The sequence below is a fragment of the Castanea sativa genome, chromosome 10 (assembly GCF_040712315.1).
Source record: "Castanea sativa cultivar Marrone di Chiusa Pesio chromosome 10, ASM4071231v1".
NCBI classification, from domain to species: Eukaryota; Viridiplantae; Streptophyta; class Magnoliopsida; order Fagales; family Fagaceae; genus Castanea; species Castanea sativa.
In genome coordinates this window covers 11,301,589-11,316,552 of record NC_134022.1, presented here as the reverse complement: position 1 = coordinate 11,316,552, position 14,964 = coordinate 11,301,589, and the positions used below count along the sequence as shown (strand labels likewise).

Below are 14,964 nucleotides of genomic sequence, written 5' to 3'. Positions count from 1 at the left end.
CCGATTAATGTGTAAAACAAATATCAAAATACAAAAAAATTCAAAAAAAAAAAGTGCGAATTGTGAGTTTCAAAGCCAAAAAAAGGGTAATAAATAAATGCAACACAATTAGATGGTGAATCAAAAAGTTGCAACAATTAAAACCCTTCTAATTAGAATTAAAACCTAAAACCCTAGCTAGGTATGGTAAAAAAGTTGACTTCTTTATTTGATCGTCCGATTGGGCTAAATTTTGGACTATCTCGTAGGTCATATTTTCCCTTTAAAATGATAGATCTGATTGTCCGATTGGGCTAAATTTTGAACTATCTTGTAGGTCATATTTTCCCTTTAAAATGATAGTTCACGGGGCAAATTTGGAGTTAAAATGAATGAGATATCAATAAAACTCCAGAACCCTGATTAAATGTTTCACTTTTTTCAAGTTAAAAGGGTTGTTTTTGGACCAACTTTGCACGAAAAACTGTACCAATTGAGCACAAATTGGAGCAATCCGTTTTAAAACTGTGTAAAGTATAAGGTGTCGATTACCTCCCATAGAAAGGGCTTGATAATATCTGCACGGATTGGAGGAAATAAATTTTTCATGAAAAAAGTCATTGAATTTCCTGCACTCGTCACTTCCCTTCAAGACGCGATATCTTGACGACCATAGCTCCAAATCTTGCAAGGTTAGAGCCTATGGAAACTAGACATCCATAAATTTCCAGAGATACCAAGTTTGAAGAAATCGGAACTCGGAAAGGCCTCCAAACATTAGGGTGAATATCAGACTAGAAACCGGAAAAAAGACTATAACAAATTAAATCAAGTAGTTTCAAAACTAATAAATTAAATGCCAAGAGCCATATGACTGAATTGTCATCTCTTGATATTTCAATGGAAACATCTAAGTTTCAACCCATAGTGATTAATAATACTATTAAATTATTTGTAATTTATACTTAAGAAAAAACTACCATAAAAATGCACTATTCAAATAATTTTTTGTTTTCCGTATTTTATGAAGGGAGTATTTGTGTTAAAGATTTTGAATTTTTAGAAATATTAGCGGAGATATGAGAGTGTACCACTGGACACAAAAAATCCACTAGAAGATAAAATGACTTTATAGTGTCTACAAAGAAACCTTAACCTAATACTAGGGCTGTCCATGGGTCAAGCTGGGTCGGTTTTGGACCCATCCCGGACCTAACTTGCAAGCGTCGGGTGGAAGGTAGAGGGACCTGAAACCGACCGCCGGTGTCAATTGGTCGAGTCGATTTCGGGTTTGGGTGGTGTTCAGGTTAGTTTGGTCGGTGGAGAAGGTCGTCGAAGCTTGCAAATGTCGCCGGAATTTGCAAAAAAATTACTGAAATATGCAAAAACTCACTACATTTGCACTAAAATTTGTCGAAATCTGCACCAAAATTGCTGAAATTTGGCTAAATCTCACCAAATATCTTGTTGGATCTCCTTGAATTTGAGCTTGATCTTGTTGGAGTTGGTTGGATTTGTATATAACATCAGTTGGGTCGGGTGGCTTGGGTTTTAAAGAAGAAAACGCTCCACTTGACCTGTCGGCATTGGGTCTTAGGTGCAGAAACCCTCACCAACCGACGGGAGCATCGATTCGGGCTGAAATCAGGTGAGGATCGGGCGGTTTGGTCAGTCTGGTGAGTGTGGGTCAGGTCTGGACACCCCTACCCAATATGTTAAGATTTTATGATATACTCTTACTATCCCCCTCCCCTCGGGTGTAGCCGAGTAGGGGGGAGGGGGTTGTCATTTGCACCCTGACCTATAATTCATCCCAAAACAAACAAAAAATAAATTAATTGCATTGGGTTTTATAGGATTTGCTATGTCCATTAGTCCCTAAACTAGAAATCAATGCTACTTCTTATTTAGAATACAAGTCACTATTCCTACCAATTCAAGATGGCAATAAAATGGTTTCAGATCTTGGTCGGGTGCGTGCATATCTCCATTTCCACTTAAAGATAGGAAAGCTTGTGTAGAGTAAGACAATTTTGATTAGGATGGAAGCATAGAGTCTTTCTTAATTGGGTTGGAATCAGTGCAGATGAGAGTGAGAGGGATAAGAGAAAAGGGAAGGACCAACCATGTGAATATCGAATGTTTTAAAATAGCAATAAGATATGCATAAAACTATTAATAATATGTATGTAAATTATATATATATATATATATATATGTGTGTGTGTGTGTGTGTGTGTGTGTGTGTGTGTGTATTACATAATTATATAAATGAGCAATGCTAAGGACAATTTTTAGTTTTTACAACTTGTTAGGTAAGTTAAGATTAACGTAACACCACTTTCAACTCTAAGTTGACATTACTCTATTATGAATAAATCACAATATTCCATCCCAAAAATGGTGAAAAAGGTGAAAAAATTTCGATTCACCAAACTTATCATGTGTGTGCACATGCGCACGTGTGCATTTGCATGCGTGTATACATATTCTCGAGATGAATCAAAATTGATCTCCATATTGTTCCATTTTTTGAGGTGAGGAAACCCTTTGCATAATGGGATAAGTAACGTTAGGTTAACTCGATGGAGTGGAGACCATTAGTAGGATATCATGAATTATCGAGGTGAGCGGTAACCCAATCAACCTAACTCACTTGTTTAGTGAGTGTAGGCCATTAGTATGATTTCAACACACTTAGCTGTCACTCGCGGAGCTCTGAATGGTTGAGAGGTTGTTTCTCATTGATTAGTACCAAATTTCTTCCTCTCCCATGTGATATAGTTGAGTCCAGCAATGAGTTGATCCTTAACAAATGCAACCAAAAAAAAAAAAAGAAAGTATATTGTTTTAAGGACAATCAAATTCAACTATATAGCTTATTGAAAATTCTTTTATTCCTGCTATATCCTTCTCCATTTCTACCATTGGCACATATAATTACTATGAGGCTTGTGTAGTCAAAACAAATTGTTGGATGAAAGTAGGTGACTTAAAAGGGCCGTGAACTTTTAAACCGTGCCAAGTGTCCATTGTGCGTAAGGAACAAATAAACCCAAGTTTTGCCCATTCGTATAATCTACCCCAATGAAACACAAACCCTTGACAAAAACAAGAAGAAAAAGCAGCCTAGGTTGAGTAGATTCAATCCAATTTGTCTTTTTTTTTAAAACGGAAGAGAGGGAACCAGTGACTCACAGAGAGAGAGAGAGAGAGAGAGAGAGAGAGAGGGTAGTGCAGAATGGAAAAGACATTAGCAGAGCTAGAGCGAGTTCAAACCCAAATCCTGGAACGCATATCAAAACTAGAGCTCTTACTTGACCTCTCTGCGCCACTCTCTATCGCTGACCCTGACTCTGTTCCCTCCTCCAACCCAATCTGCGACAGCGACACCGGATCTCGCCTCTCCTCTATCCTCCGAACCAACGGCGTAAACGACTTCTCGTTCAAGAAAGTCCCCGCCGATTACTACGATTGGCCATTCGAAGCCCGACGAGACGCTCTCGGCGCCGCCTCCATCGATCATCTCTGCAAAAGCATCGTCCTGGTACAACTACAATTTCAATGTCTTTTACAATCGTAATGCACTTTAAGCTTCAGCCTTAATAGTTTTTCAATTGCTATCGTTGCTTGTTTGGTTGAAATTTAAGTTTAGAGGACACATTGATCAATGGATTGTAAGACCAAATTCGATGTGATAATAGTGAATTAGTTTTTCAGGAATGGGTCAACAACCTTTAAAAAGTTTAAGACAAATTTGACTGATAATTTAGGATCAAAATTTTATAATGAAAAGATTTCTAGAAGCATATGTAGGGTAGAATCAACTGGAAGAGGAATGGGAACGATAATGTATCATGGGTTAATGTTGGGAATTTCATCTTGCAATAATTTGTTTGGGTGCTCAAGTTAAAACACACTTCTTTGTAAAACTTGTTTTGTCATAGCTGATAGCTCAGGTTATTGGCGCAGGACTCTTCTTCTATCTAAATATCAGTTAAATAATGTACTTAGAATTCATTCCTCTCACCATGTGAAATTATTAATTAAGTATCAAAAAAAAAAAGTTTTTGTACTAAGTATTGCTAACATTTACTATTTAATTGATAATATAACTAACACACTTAATGTTTCTTGTAGCATTGTCGATCTTAGGTAGGGTTTTATCAATTTTAATTTTGAAAAACTTCTTTCTACAAAAATAATTGTAACAAATGTAGTCAATAAGCAATACATGCATTTTGGAAAAGAATCTAGTCTTTTTAAGTTTTTATAAAATTTAGTATGTTAGTTGCAATAAATCTTTTTTTTTTTTCTTAATTGGAATAAATCTAAACCATCAACATCATAAATAGTATCATCTTTGAGAAAACAGTCGAGATATGATACAATATTTTTGTACACTATCATCCTTTAATAAGAGCCTATGGGACCAGAATTACAGGGCCTTCTTTCACTAGGGGGCCTTGCTTGTTAGGCAATTGCAATTGCCTAAGACACCTAAAGGTAGAACCGATCCTTTAATTATCAAAAAACAAAAAAGGGAAGAGCTGACCCTGCATTGGCCAAGCAAATTGTTATGGTATTATTACAGCTGTGTAAAATTGTTGGAGCCACCTAATCAGATATGGCACTTACTCTTATGGTAAATGCACCATAGTGTGATAGTATGACTGCCTCCCCCACCCCCCTCCCTTTTTCTTTTCTTCTTTTTTGGCTGACATCATTAACTATCATATTTGATTAGTTATAAACATTGATCTTTCACCATGTGTGTTGGACTTTGGGATAATTGGTGTTTATGATTCTTCAATATGTAGTATGCCCCATCCATTCTGTTGTTAGATACCTCTAAATATGATTCATAGTGTACAATTTTATTTTGTGCAACTTTTGCATATCTCTGTAGATTATGCAATGGCGTCAATGATATTGTGTGGCTTGAAACTATTCAATTTTTCTGAAGTTTGATACTCAACTCACTGCTTTCCCTTGCATCAGGAGTTCATGTTATGATGAACTACTAGCTTTTTCTTTGGGTCTAAAGTTAGTTCATTTCCATCAGGTCAACACTCAAGCACCATCTAATGTCATTGATTGTAGTGATCGAAACAATTCAAAGTATTATGTTGTTGTTGTTCAGGTATTTCTCTCTGTCTCTGTCTGTCTGTCTGTCTCTCTCCCTCTTTCTCTCCAATTCATTAATGGCCTGTTTGGATGTTTAAAAAAGGAGGGGGAGTAGAGTAGAGGGAAGGGGAGTAATTCAATTACCTTGTTTGGGAGTTTTTTAAGGAAGGAGGGGGAGGGGTTTGGAGGGGTTTGAAGGGGTTTCAACTACTTCCAACTCCCTCATTTTTAATTCCCCCAAATTGGAGAGATTTGGAGGGAGAGTAGAGCACATAAAATTATTGATAAAGTAAGTTACCTAATTTACCCTTATTATATTTATAAAATTACAATGTTAAAAATAAGGGGAAGGGCTAATTACTCCCTTCCCCCTTTCTAATTATAAAAACATCCAAACAAGTGGAGGGTAATCATTCTACTCTACTCTCCTCCCCACTACTCCCCTCCCCTCTACTCCCCTCTACTCTCCTCCTCCTCTAAACTCCCAAACAGGCCATAAGAATCTGCTGTCTGACTTGGCTAAACCATCTCGTTTGGACATTCTCTTTATTGCAGTACACTGCTCGATTCAATGCTGAAACTGTTAAAAACTTTCTGTATTTGCTCAACAATGGCCAGATAGCTAAAAAGAAATTCAACTGTAAGTTGTCATAGACTTAATTATCAAAAAGTTACAAAGAAGTTCCAGAGTTACTGAATATATGTGCATTGCAAACATTTATTACTGTTCTGAAATGGACTGAACTAGCCATACTTATATTGTTGGCTTACCATACCAAAGAAAAAAAATGCAATATTCTTTACTATGTTGACAAAATGTCCCCAGTAGTATAATTAGGTGTAAAAAACTAAAACATATCTGACATACTAACTAAGAAGTTGTAATGTTTTAAAATGATTATGCAGTGAGGCTTGCTCCTGAGGATACGTCTTTGAAGTTAACTGGATTTGAGCACAATGCAGTGACATGTATTGGCATGAAAACAGACATTCCGGTAAAACATTCTCTATTTAATTATTCCAGCTTGATATGACAGTTGAAGTGAATCCTTGTTCATGTCATTTGATATGGTCCTTTTGCTGTTATTATCTTTTATCATTTACTGGATTTCATATTCTGCATTTTTTTTTTCATAGGTAAGAATTCATATTCTGCATTGTTCTTGAAACTTTTTGTGTTGGTAGTTAACTTACTAGTAATTGATCAACGTGTTCAAAATGTTAGTATAATTAGAGGGAACATAAATAGAAATTCTATCTAAATTTATGTTGCTGGTTCTTCCAACATGCTCAAGGTTTTTGAAGTTTATATAAGTTCTTTTTGCTGTACACATGCATTTGACACATTTCCAGGCAGTGCTTTTAGAATGTCCTTTCCTACTTGATTTACAAGCCATGTAGCATGGATACGGACATGATGATAGTACAACATGACACGTAGTACGGTGACATGACATTTCTTGAAAAACTAGGATACTATACATTGAGGATACGACAATTAATTAATTAATTAATATTTATTTTTAGGTATATACATTTTATTTTTGGAATAAGTTATGTTTATTTTGGATTTAAAAAGTATGTAACAACAATGAAATGTCTGGAAATATATCTAAAATTAATTTAAAGATAATAAAATGTTGTTTAAAGTATGAATAAAAGAGTTAGGGTAAACTAGACACCCATAAAAAGAGCTCAAATAAACAACATTCAACATCAAAATAGAAAAACTGAATTAAAAAATGATTTTTTCTTCCTGAGTGCATCATGACACATTTGTGTCCATGTTGGATACGTGTTCGACACTAGTACGTTGGCAATTTTGCAGTGTATGTGCTTCCCAGTTTACAAGTAACTCATTGGTAATATATATTTAATTTCCTGGGCTTGATTACAGCCATGCAACTGGTGTATTCAAAGTTTCAGACAGAGGTTCCAATATATTTTGGTGGGAACATGGAACGTTCTCCATGTGCAATATGCATTTCATCTTACAGAACCTCTATTTATGATTTAATCTTTCTAACCTTTTGTCCCACTGCCAGCTGTTGGGTGGGTCGATGGTTCCAATTATCATTCTATCCCTATAGGTGAAAGTTAGGAATTAGGATCCTTCAGGGAAGTTTTTGAATGTATTATATGCTGGCCCACTATTGAATGATTGACTGTATCAATGGTTTTCTGGCAATCTACTTTATCTATAAGAATTGGGGTGACACTTAGAAAGGAATCAGCTAGCTGGGTAGTTTGAGCTTTTGCAAATAAATTTTGTAGAGCCATGATATAATGTTTTAAGATTCTTACAAATTGTTTGAAATTAAATGAATGAAAGTTCCTTTTGTTTAATGAAATTATTATTATTTTTAAACACTGTCATGATAACACATAACAAATTAGAGAGGAAAGAATACAAATGAAATGACATTGTTTGATTTTTATGACCACAGTAAAATTGTTGTTAAATGAGTTCAGAAAGATATTTTGCATTTTTATAGAGGAGATAGTATTTTATATACCATTGGCTTGATTTCAGGTGATTTTGGATGAAGCAATTGTAAAACTTCATCCTGATTTCTTCTGGTTGGGTGGTGGGGAGGTTGATCTGAAGCTGGGGATCAGGACCTCTGAATTTATTGACTTTGTTAAACCTTTTATTGTCAGCTGCAGTGGTACTTGATTTCCTGACACGAGCAATCATCAAACTAATTAAAGCACAAGTCATCTAACATGATCACCCAGTGGAGGCTGAACTGATGCCATTCTATTGAGAATCCATTGGTGTTTGAATGTTTTTTGGGGCGGAGAAAATGTCTTATAGATCTGGAGAGCTGCTTCCCTTTGGTTCTCTGGAATACTGAAATTGAATAAGATTTTTTCCCCCTGGTAACATTTTTTTTTTTTTTATATATATTTGCTCAAATGAATCTTTGCTTCTCTGGGTATTATAGATGAAAATTGACGCAGTAAATTCAAGGCCCATCGCAAGTTGCAACATGTATAATTTTTAAAACTTAGTCATAGCCGTGGTAGTCATAGCCATGGTACGCTAAAATCTGTATTAATACAAATTACTTATAAAATGCAATAACTATTAAGTACCAAATTACCAATATATATATATATATATGAACAAATGACAAACTTCGTCAGAGTTATAAGCCTCAAAACCACAAACATTCTTGATGTCCCAATTAACATAACATATAGAACAATGTTTCTAGCCAATTTCTTCATGGTAAAAATACTATCATCGCTATCCAAACCAAGCTGTTTATTACTTTGTTGAATTATATGCATAATTCTGTATTAGTATGGACTCAGCAGAAGCAATACCAAAAAGATGCTCAAATTACATTATTCTAAGCAAGAACATCTCTCAACCAAGCCTTTAATAGAGGGAGGGAGAGAAGTTTTAGAATTCAGATCCTGTGCAGTAGCTAGGTTATTGAATGGGATCTGGATCCGAAGTTGTATTACAACAACAAAAAAAAAAATTGAAGTCTTTGGTGGGCATCAAATTTGGCTAGTGCATGAGCAATTGAGTTCGGCTCACGATTGACCCAAACAAAAGAATAACTAATAAAATAGTGTCTAAGCAACTTTGCATCATTGTCTCAGTGTGTATGTTCCAGGGCACTGGCACATTATTCGGATCCCCATTTAAGGAATCAACACAGATTTTAGTGTACCATTCCACTGTGATCTTTTGCAATTTCTCCATCTTTCCATCTTTACCAGTTCTAGAACCCAAAGCCTAAAGTATGGTTGCAGCCTCAGCTATTATTGGCTCTGTAATAGGGGCTTCCTAATTCCAGGTCTTCATGATCTGTCCTTTATCAACGCAAACCACTATAACTAAGAAGGTTGATTCTTTCATCAAGGCCGCATTCCCATTCAACTTCACAAATTCATTACAGGACTTTGACCATAGGGGCTTCAGGTTTGCCCAATAAAAGTACATTAACTGAAAATTGGTGGGTCGCACAATTACCTGTATTTCTTTGTGTTCAACCTGTTGGGTGTTGTATGGATAATGATTCTTTTGATATTATTATATTCAATAGAGTTTTGACATTAGACATAAGACACTCTGACAGAGGCTCTCTCTCCTCTGCCTCTTCAAAGATACAAGGGCTATATTTATAGACAACGGAGCTTAGATACAATTAACATTATATTTTTACAGAAGATGATAGGGGCCTAAGTTATGAATGACAAGTGGTGAAGGGCGTAGAGGCCTAGCTGGAAACATGTCTTCATCTGGATAGACTTTTGCAAGGGCAATACGTATGCCTATTAGGTAAGGATAAGGTTCACTTGCATCAGGACGTTTCTAGGACCTTTTTTTATTTATAATTTTTTTTAAGTGTTAAAGCTATTTAGTCTCATCCATCTCTTCTTTGGAACCATTCTTCGTTAACATCAGCTTTAACATCTAGGTCATTGTTATGGTAGTAGAGGTCATTGTAACCAATAAGAGGATTGGGCATATCCCAATGATCTTCATGTGGCCACTGTTGTCTACAAACTTCTGGATCAGTTGGTATAATTTCGGATAAGATTCCCTTGTTAAGGGATTTTGCCTTTGTAAGAGCCTAGTAACAAGATACCCAGGAAGTGTCCATATGTGAATGGAGTGTGTCAAGCCATACATCTTAGGCTTAGACTTGAATCCATCTAACCAAAGAACCCAAGGGTCAAGCCATACATCTATTAATTGAAGCATCATAACCTATTAAATATCATGCCTCTTTTACCATCAAGATCTTTGACCATTTATTCGATTGCTTTCCAAATACATGATGCATTCTTGACTAGAGCTATCGGAACCAATCTTCTCGTGCCTTATTTTTGTTTCATAGGGCCTTCGCGCACTTGTTATCCCCCCTTCTTTACTATCATCCATGTGATCTTTGCAATGAAGGCAGCATTGAAATCTTTAGGGTGTCTGAAATCCAATCCTCCATTCTTTCTTTGGTACTTTTGGTCCCAAAATTTCCAAGTTAACTATTTCCATTCTCCTTTATTAAGCAACACCAAAATCTTCTAGTAGTGACATCCAGTTTATAGTCACCTTTGTAGGGATTCCGAATGTGGATAGTGTAGGTGAGTAAGGCCTACGCCACGGATTTTATCACAATGTTTCTACTTTCTACCAGCCCAAGACAGAGTTTTGCTTCTTTGTCTATAGTTTGATTTTTAATCTGTCGCGTAAGAAACTGAAGTCTTTAGACTTATTTTTTGTGGTGAACAAGGGGCTCCTAGTTACATTTGAAATAACTTGGGAAACAACCTTAGCTTATTCTCGCCCTATTCTCAAGCTAAAATTTTATCAAGTTATAATACCTAAAACTCAAACCCATAAAATAAAATAACTTGGGAAACATTTTTTGAGATGTAACTTGCATATTCATTAACAATAGCTATTTAAAAGGAATAATGCTAGTACTACAACAAAACTCAAAACTTTGCTATAATTTGTTTACATGGTGAGTTATAAGTAGTGGAGTAAAAAGAATAATGTTAAGAGCATCAGTATCAGCATGTGTAAAGTCTTGCAAAATAGAAAAAATAATTGATTTTATATATTTTGAGCAAAAAAACACCCGTAGTAGTGGGTGTAAAATTGTGCATAAATGCACAAGAGCTACAGTAATTGTGCAAATATGTGCAGTTACTGTAGTTCTTACATTTACTATTTTAATAATTTCTAATTCGCTCATTTTTTTCTCTCTCTTCTCCATTTGCAAAACGAACGCATTTCTCCCTCATCATGCTCTTTGTTCCATTGTTTAAAAATTGGATCGGACCGGACCGTCTGGTCCTACCAGTTCAACTGGGAACCAAGAGTCGGTTCGGTCTGGTAAAAACCCCTAAAACTGGTGAAAATGGTCAAAAATCGAGTGGAACTGAAAATTTTGAAAAAAACGGTTTAGCTCTCGGTTCGGTTTTTAAAACTATGTTTTCTTCCTCTGATATTCACACTCCCACAAACACAAAATCAAAAATCAACTACAAAAATAAAAAATCAACCACAAAATCAACCACTGGAACAAAATTGTTGGATTGGTGATCGGTGATCGTGGATCATGGATTGGGGAGATGATTTGGATCGGTGATCGGTAATTGTTGGATCGGTGATCAGTGATGTGGGTTTTGATGGTTGATCAGTGATGTGGGTTTTGATCGGTGCTTCTAGGTTTTGATGGTTGTGGTGCTTGTGATGGAGTGTTGATGGAGATCGGTGGATTGGAGAGGCGTTCATCACCGTCGCCATCGCTGTTGCTGCATGTGGATCGATGCTTTTGGGTTTTGATGGTTGTGGTGCTTGTGATGGAGTGTTGACAGAGATCGGTGGATTGGAGAGGCGTTCTAGGTTTTGATGGTGGTGTTGATTTGACCGTGAGAGAAAGAAGAGGAAGAAAAAGAAAGAAGAAGAAAGAAGAGGAAGAATAGGAAAAAGAAACGGGAGATAAAATAATATTAAAAAAGAATATAAAAATATTATTTATATAAAATATAGTGTATAATAGATGAACTGATGTGGGTGTTTTGTAAAAGTGAGTATGTAAAATAGAAAAAAAAAAAGAAGTAATTTTTTATGTGTAAAATAGATGAGAGCTCTAATACCACAATTTTTACTAATCATGGCAAGGTCATTGTTGATGCCCCGTGATATAACCAATTCTACTTAGTTACAGTTTTGAATTGACTGTATCACATGAAAGTTGGCGATGAAACATTTTTTTTTTTTGACTGAAAAGTTAGAAATTATATTAAAACAAAAGTAAGGTACAAGAGTAAGTAAGGGTCCAGAGATATTTCAGGCCTACACACCTAGCCTAACACCTAGGACAAAGAAAAAGCAAGGAAAACATCACATCCCAATCCGTTCTAAAGCAAATTTGCATGTTGATTTCCCACTACACCCCCGCCTATTAAAACCATGCAACGGTTGTCCACGTCCAACCATGCGAAGCTTACATAGCCCCACTAAGGCCAATATCGTCCACCTTTGAGCCACACCAACCCCTGATATTCAGGCTGCCCCTAAAGGAGGCTTGGCTAACCGTTGGTACTCTTCTAATAACTCAAACGCTTGCCTATATATATCAGTGGGGTGGGTCTGCACTTGCTTGAACTGGGCACGGTTCCTTGCATTCCATATAGACCACGCTGTAATAGACCACACTTCGAGCTCCTTTTTGTCAAGCCTTTCCATCATTTGACGTGCCAGCATAAGGAAGTTGACCGTCGCCGAGTTGCTCTTTTGAAGCTTTCAGTGTTGGGTTCTACCGACTCTACCCCATTGCGCATATTGCACTGCGTCAATTTGGACTGAACCATTAATTTGGTAGCTGAACAAAATCTTCTTTGATATATAGATCCTTCAATTTATTATGTTGTCAGACTCATACTAAAGTATGCACTGGAAATTAAATGTTGTGACTAGTGAAGAGTAACAAGGAGTAGCAGAGTTGCCAGGTCTAGGACTCTAGGGGACAACTTGAACTCAGGGTGCACATGTAGAGCTCAAGTCAACTAAGATAGATTTAAAAAAAAAAACTTAGATCTTTTTAAAAAAATTATCATAATAACCGTGGTAGTTCCAAGAATTTTTTCAGGATGTTCTTCAAGAAGTATAAATTATACAATCTAATAAAAAGAAATTTTATATATTGACGACGACAACAACAACAACAACAACAACAACAACAATAAAAAAACACGTAAATACATAAAGTTTTACAACATAAAACTTGTGAAGTTCAGTTATGGTTGTTATTAGTGTTGCTGAACAGAGATGGACGACGATGGCTGGAAGAGTAAGTGAGTTCTTATTTCCTTTTAGCCTTTAGGTTTGATTTAATTTTAGTTTAAATTGTTTAATGACTTGTGAATCCGCGAGGCATTGAGGCAGTGATGATTTTTTTTTTTTAAATATTTGTTGAATTAAAAATGTAATTATGTTGGCGTTGGAGTAGTGATAGACTTAGTCTGAGATGAGATTGATCTTGTACTGGGTTTTTCTTTTGGCATTTGGTCTGAGTCTATTAGTGGTTTTATTATATTTATTTTTCTAGATTTTCCTTCAAGTTTTTTTTTTTTTTGGTTTTTTCCATGGTTTTATAAACCAGTACGGTGAAAGAACTGAAAAAGTGACTGGTTACTGATTTTTTGGTCGGACCGAGATCCAACCGATGGTCGAGCCGGTGATGTCATAAATAATATAATTCATAAAATTTTAAATTATATATATAAAAATATAATAAGTTTATTACTAATAATATGATAGCAAAATGTAAAATATAATATTTAGTGACACTTTTCGTGTAAATTTAATCAAATTTGCTTAGAATGGACAATCACATGTTTAATTATAATCATAAAAATAAAAATTTTATTATATATATATATAATGAATTAATTGATGTTATATAAAAATTAAGTAACTTTTTAAGTTTATTCACTTAATTAACTAAAACTACTATTTTTTTCTAATCAAAATTATCAGAAAAAGAAAAAATAAAAGTAGTTGTATAATGAAAAAAGCTAATTTTACGTAACTTTGACTAATTAGTTGTATAATATATATTATAATATTTTTGAGAAAAAATAGTCGTACAATGACAATGTGTCAGGTAAAGTAAAAACTAAAAGTACAGCCGTAGAATAGGCTTAAAAGAATATAAAAGCATGTGAGTCTTTTTGCTTGAAAGACTCTTAACATATTGTTAAGTTGCTCAAATTATGGACCAAAATTTAATTTTGTTAGCATAAATTTTTTTTAAAGATAGATAAATATAATTTTTTTTAAAGGTAGATAAATATAAAATTTTAAATTATTATGTATAATTTTTTTTTTCAAGTCAGGGTGGTCCTGGAACCGCCCTGGCCATAAGGTGGCACCGCCCTAGCATAATAATAATTATTATTATCTTTTTAGGATAAACAGTATAATTTTATTCAAAGAAAATAATAAATCTATAAAGTAGAAGCAAAACCTAGTTACAAAGGAGATTCTTGTTACCAAAGCTAACTGAAACAGCATTTTAGACCAACAAGGTTAAATCTAGATCAGTTACAGAACTTTCTCTTCCTCTAACAAACAAACCTTGTCTATATGCAAATTTATATCAAGAAATTCCTAAAAAAGACCAAGACATTCCTACAAAATACTTGAGGAAAGCTTCCATAATTAGCTTCTAAAACTCTAAAGCATGGGTAGTAGTAGACCGGGCTAGGGAAGGAGGATTAGCCCAGCATCATACAAAATTTTTCTTTGAGTCTAATTAGCTTTAGTAGCGCAAGATCTCTCTCCAAATGAAAATTTTGATTTTATTACATATCTTGACAGCCCAAATTGATGTCCAAATTTTATTGCTTTGTGAGTGATTGGCTAATTGGCCATGAGAAGAACTCGTTTGTTGGATTCAGATCATCTTATGTGCACTTTTTACCGAATATTGGTCTGTATATGTGTATACCCAAATTTGGATGTCTTTGCACCAATATATTGCTCAATATATGGGATGGATTTAACAACCTCAGCTTCATGGGGGAAGAAATATATTATATATGTGATCAATAACAGATACTCATTATTTGTAGGGCATGCGTGCGCATGCACGAATTCAAATATTTGCAGAATTGCAAGGAATAGGTCTGTATTATCAGATCTTTGGAAGCTGAAGCTTCTAGTGACTAAGGTTATCAATTCCAAATTGGAAGAATATAGTGGCTTTGAAGACCATCAATCTGGAAGTTTATTTCCACCAAAAGCTCTTAATCACTGCTATATCAGTCATTTTCTTACCTTTTACTATTAAAAAAGAAAAAAAAAAAAACCTAATAACC

General features: G+C 35.0%; 1 protein-coding gene across 2 annotated transcripts; it reads left to right on the top strand.

Moving 5' to 3' along the window:
- The first annotated feature begins 3,001 nt into the window (after positions 1-3,001).
- On the top strand, positions 3,002-8,040 carry LOC142611873 (uncharacterized). 2 transcript variants are annotated; one of them, XM_075784017.1, is made up of 5 exons: positions 3,002-3,558; positions 4,981-5,122; positions 5,662-5,746; positions 6,013-6,101; positions 7,640-8,040. In XM_075784017.1, the coding sequence occupies exons 1-5, from the start codon at positions 3,221-3,223 to the stop codon at positions 7,781-7,783; spliced, it is 798 nt and encodes a 265-aa protein (XP_075640132.1). In that variant the 5' UTR covers positions 3,002-3,220; the 3' UTR covers positions 7,784-8,040. The 2 variants fall into 2 exon arrangements, with proteins under 2 accessions (XP_075640132.1, XP_075640133.1); XM_075784018.1 differs by having other exon boundaries at positions 3,008-3,526; positions 5,045-5,122.
- The last annotated feature ends 6,924 nt before the right edge of the window (positions 8,041-14,964 follow it).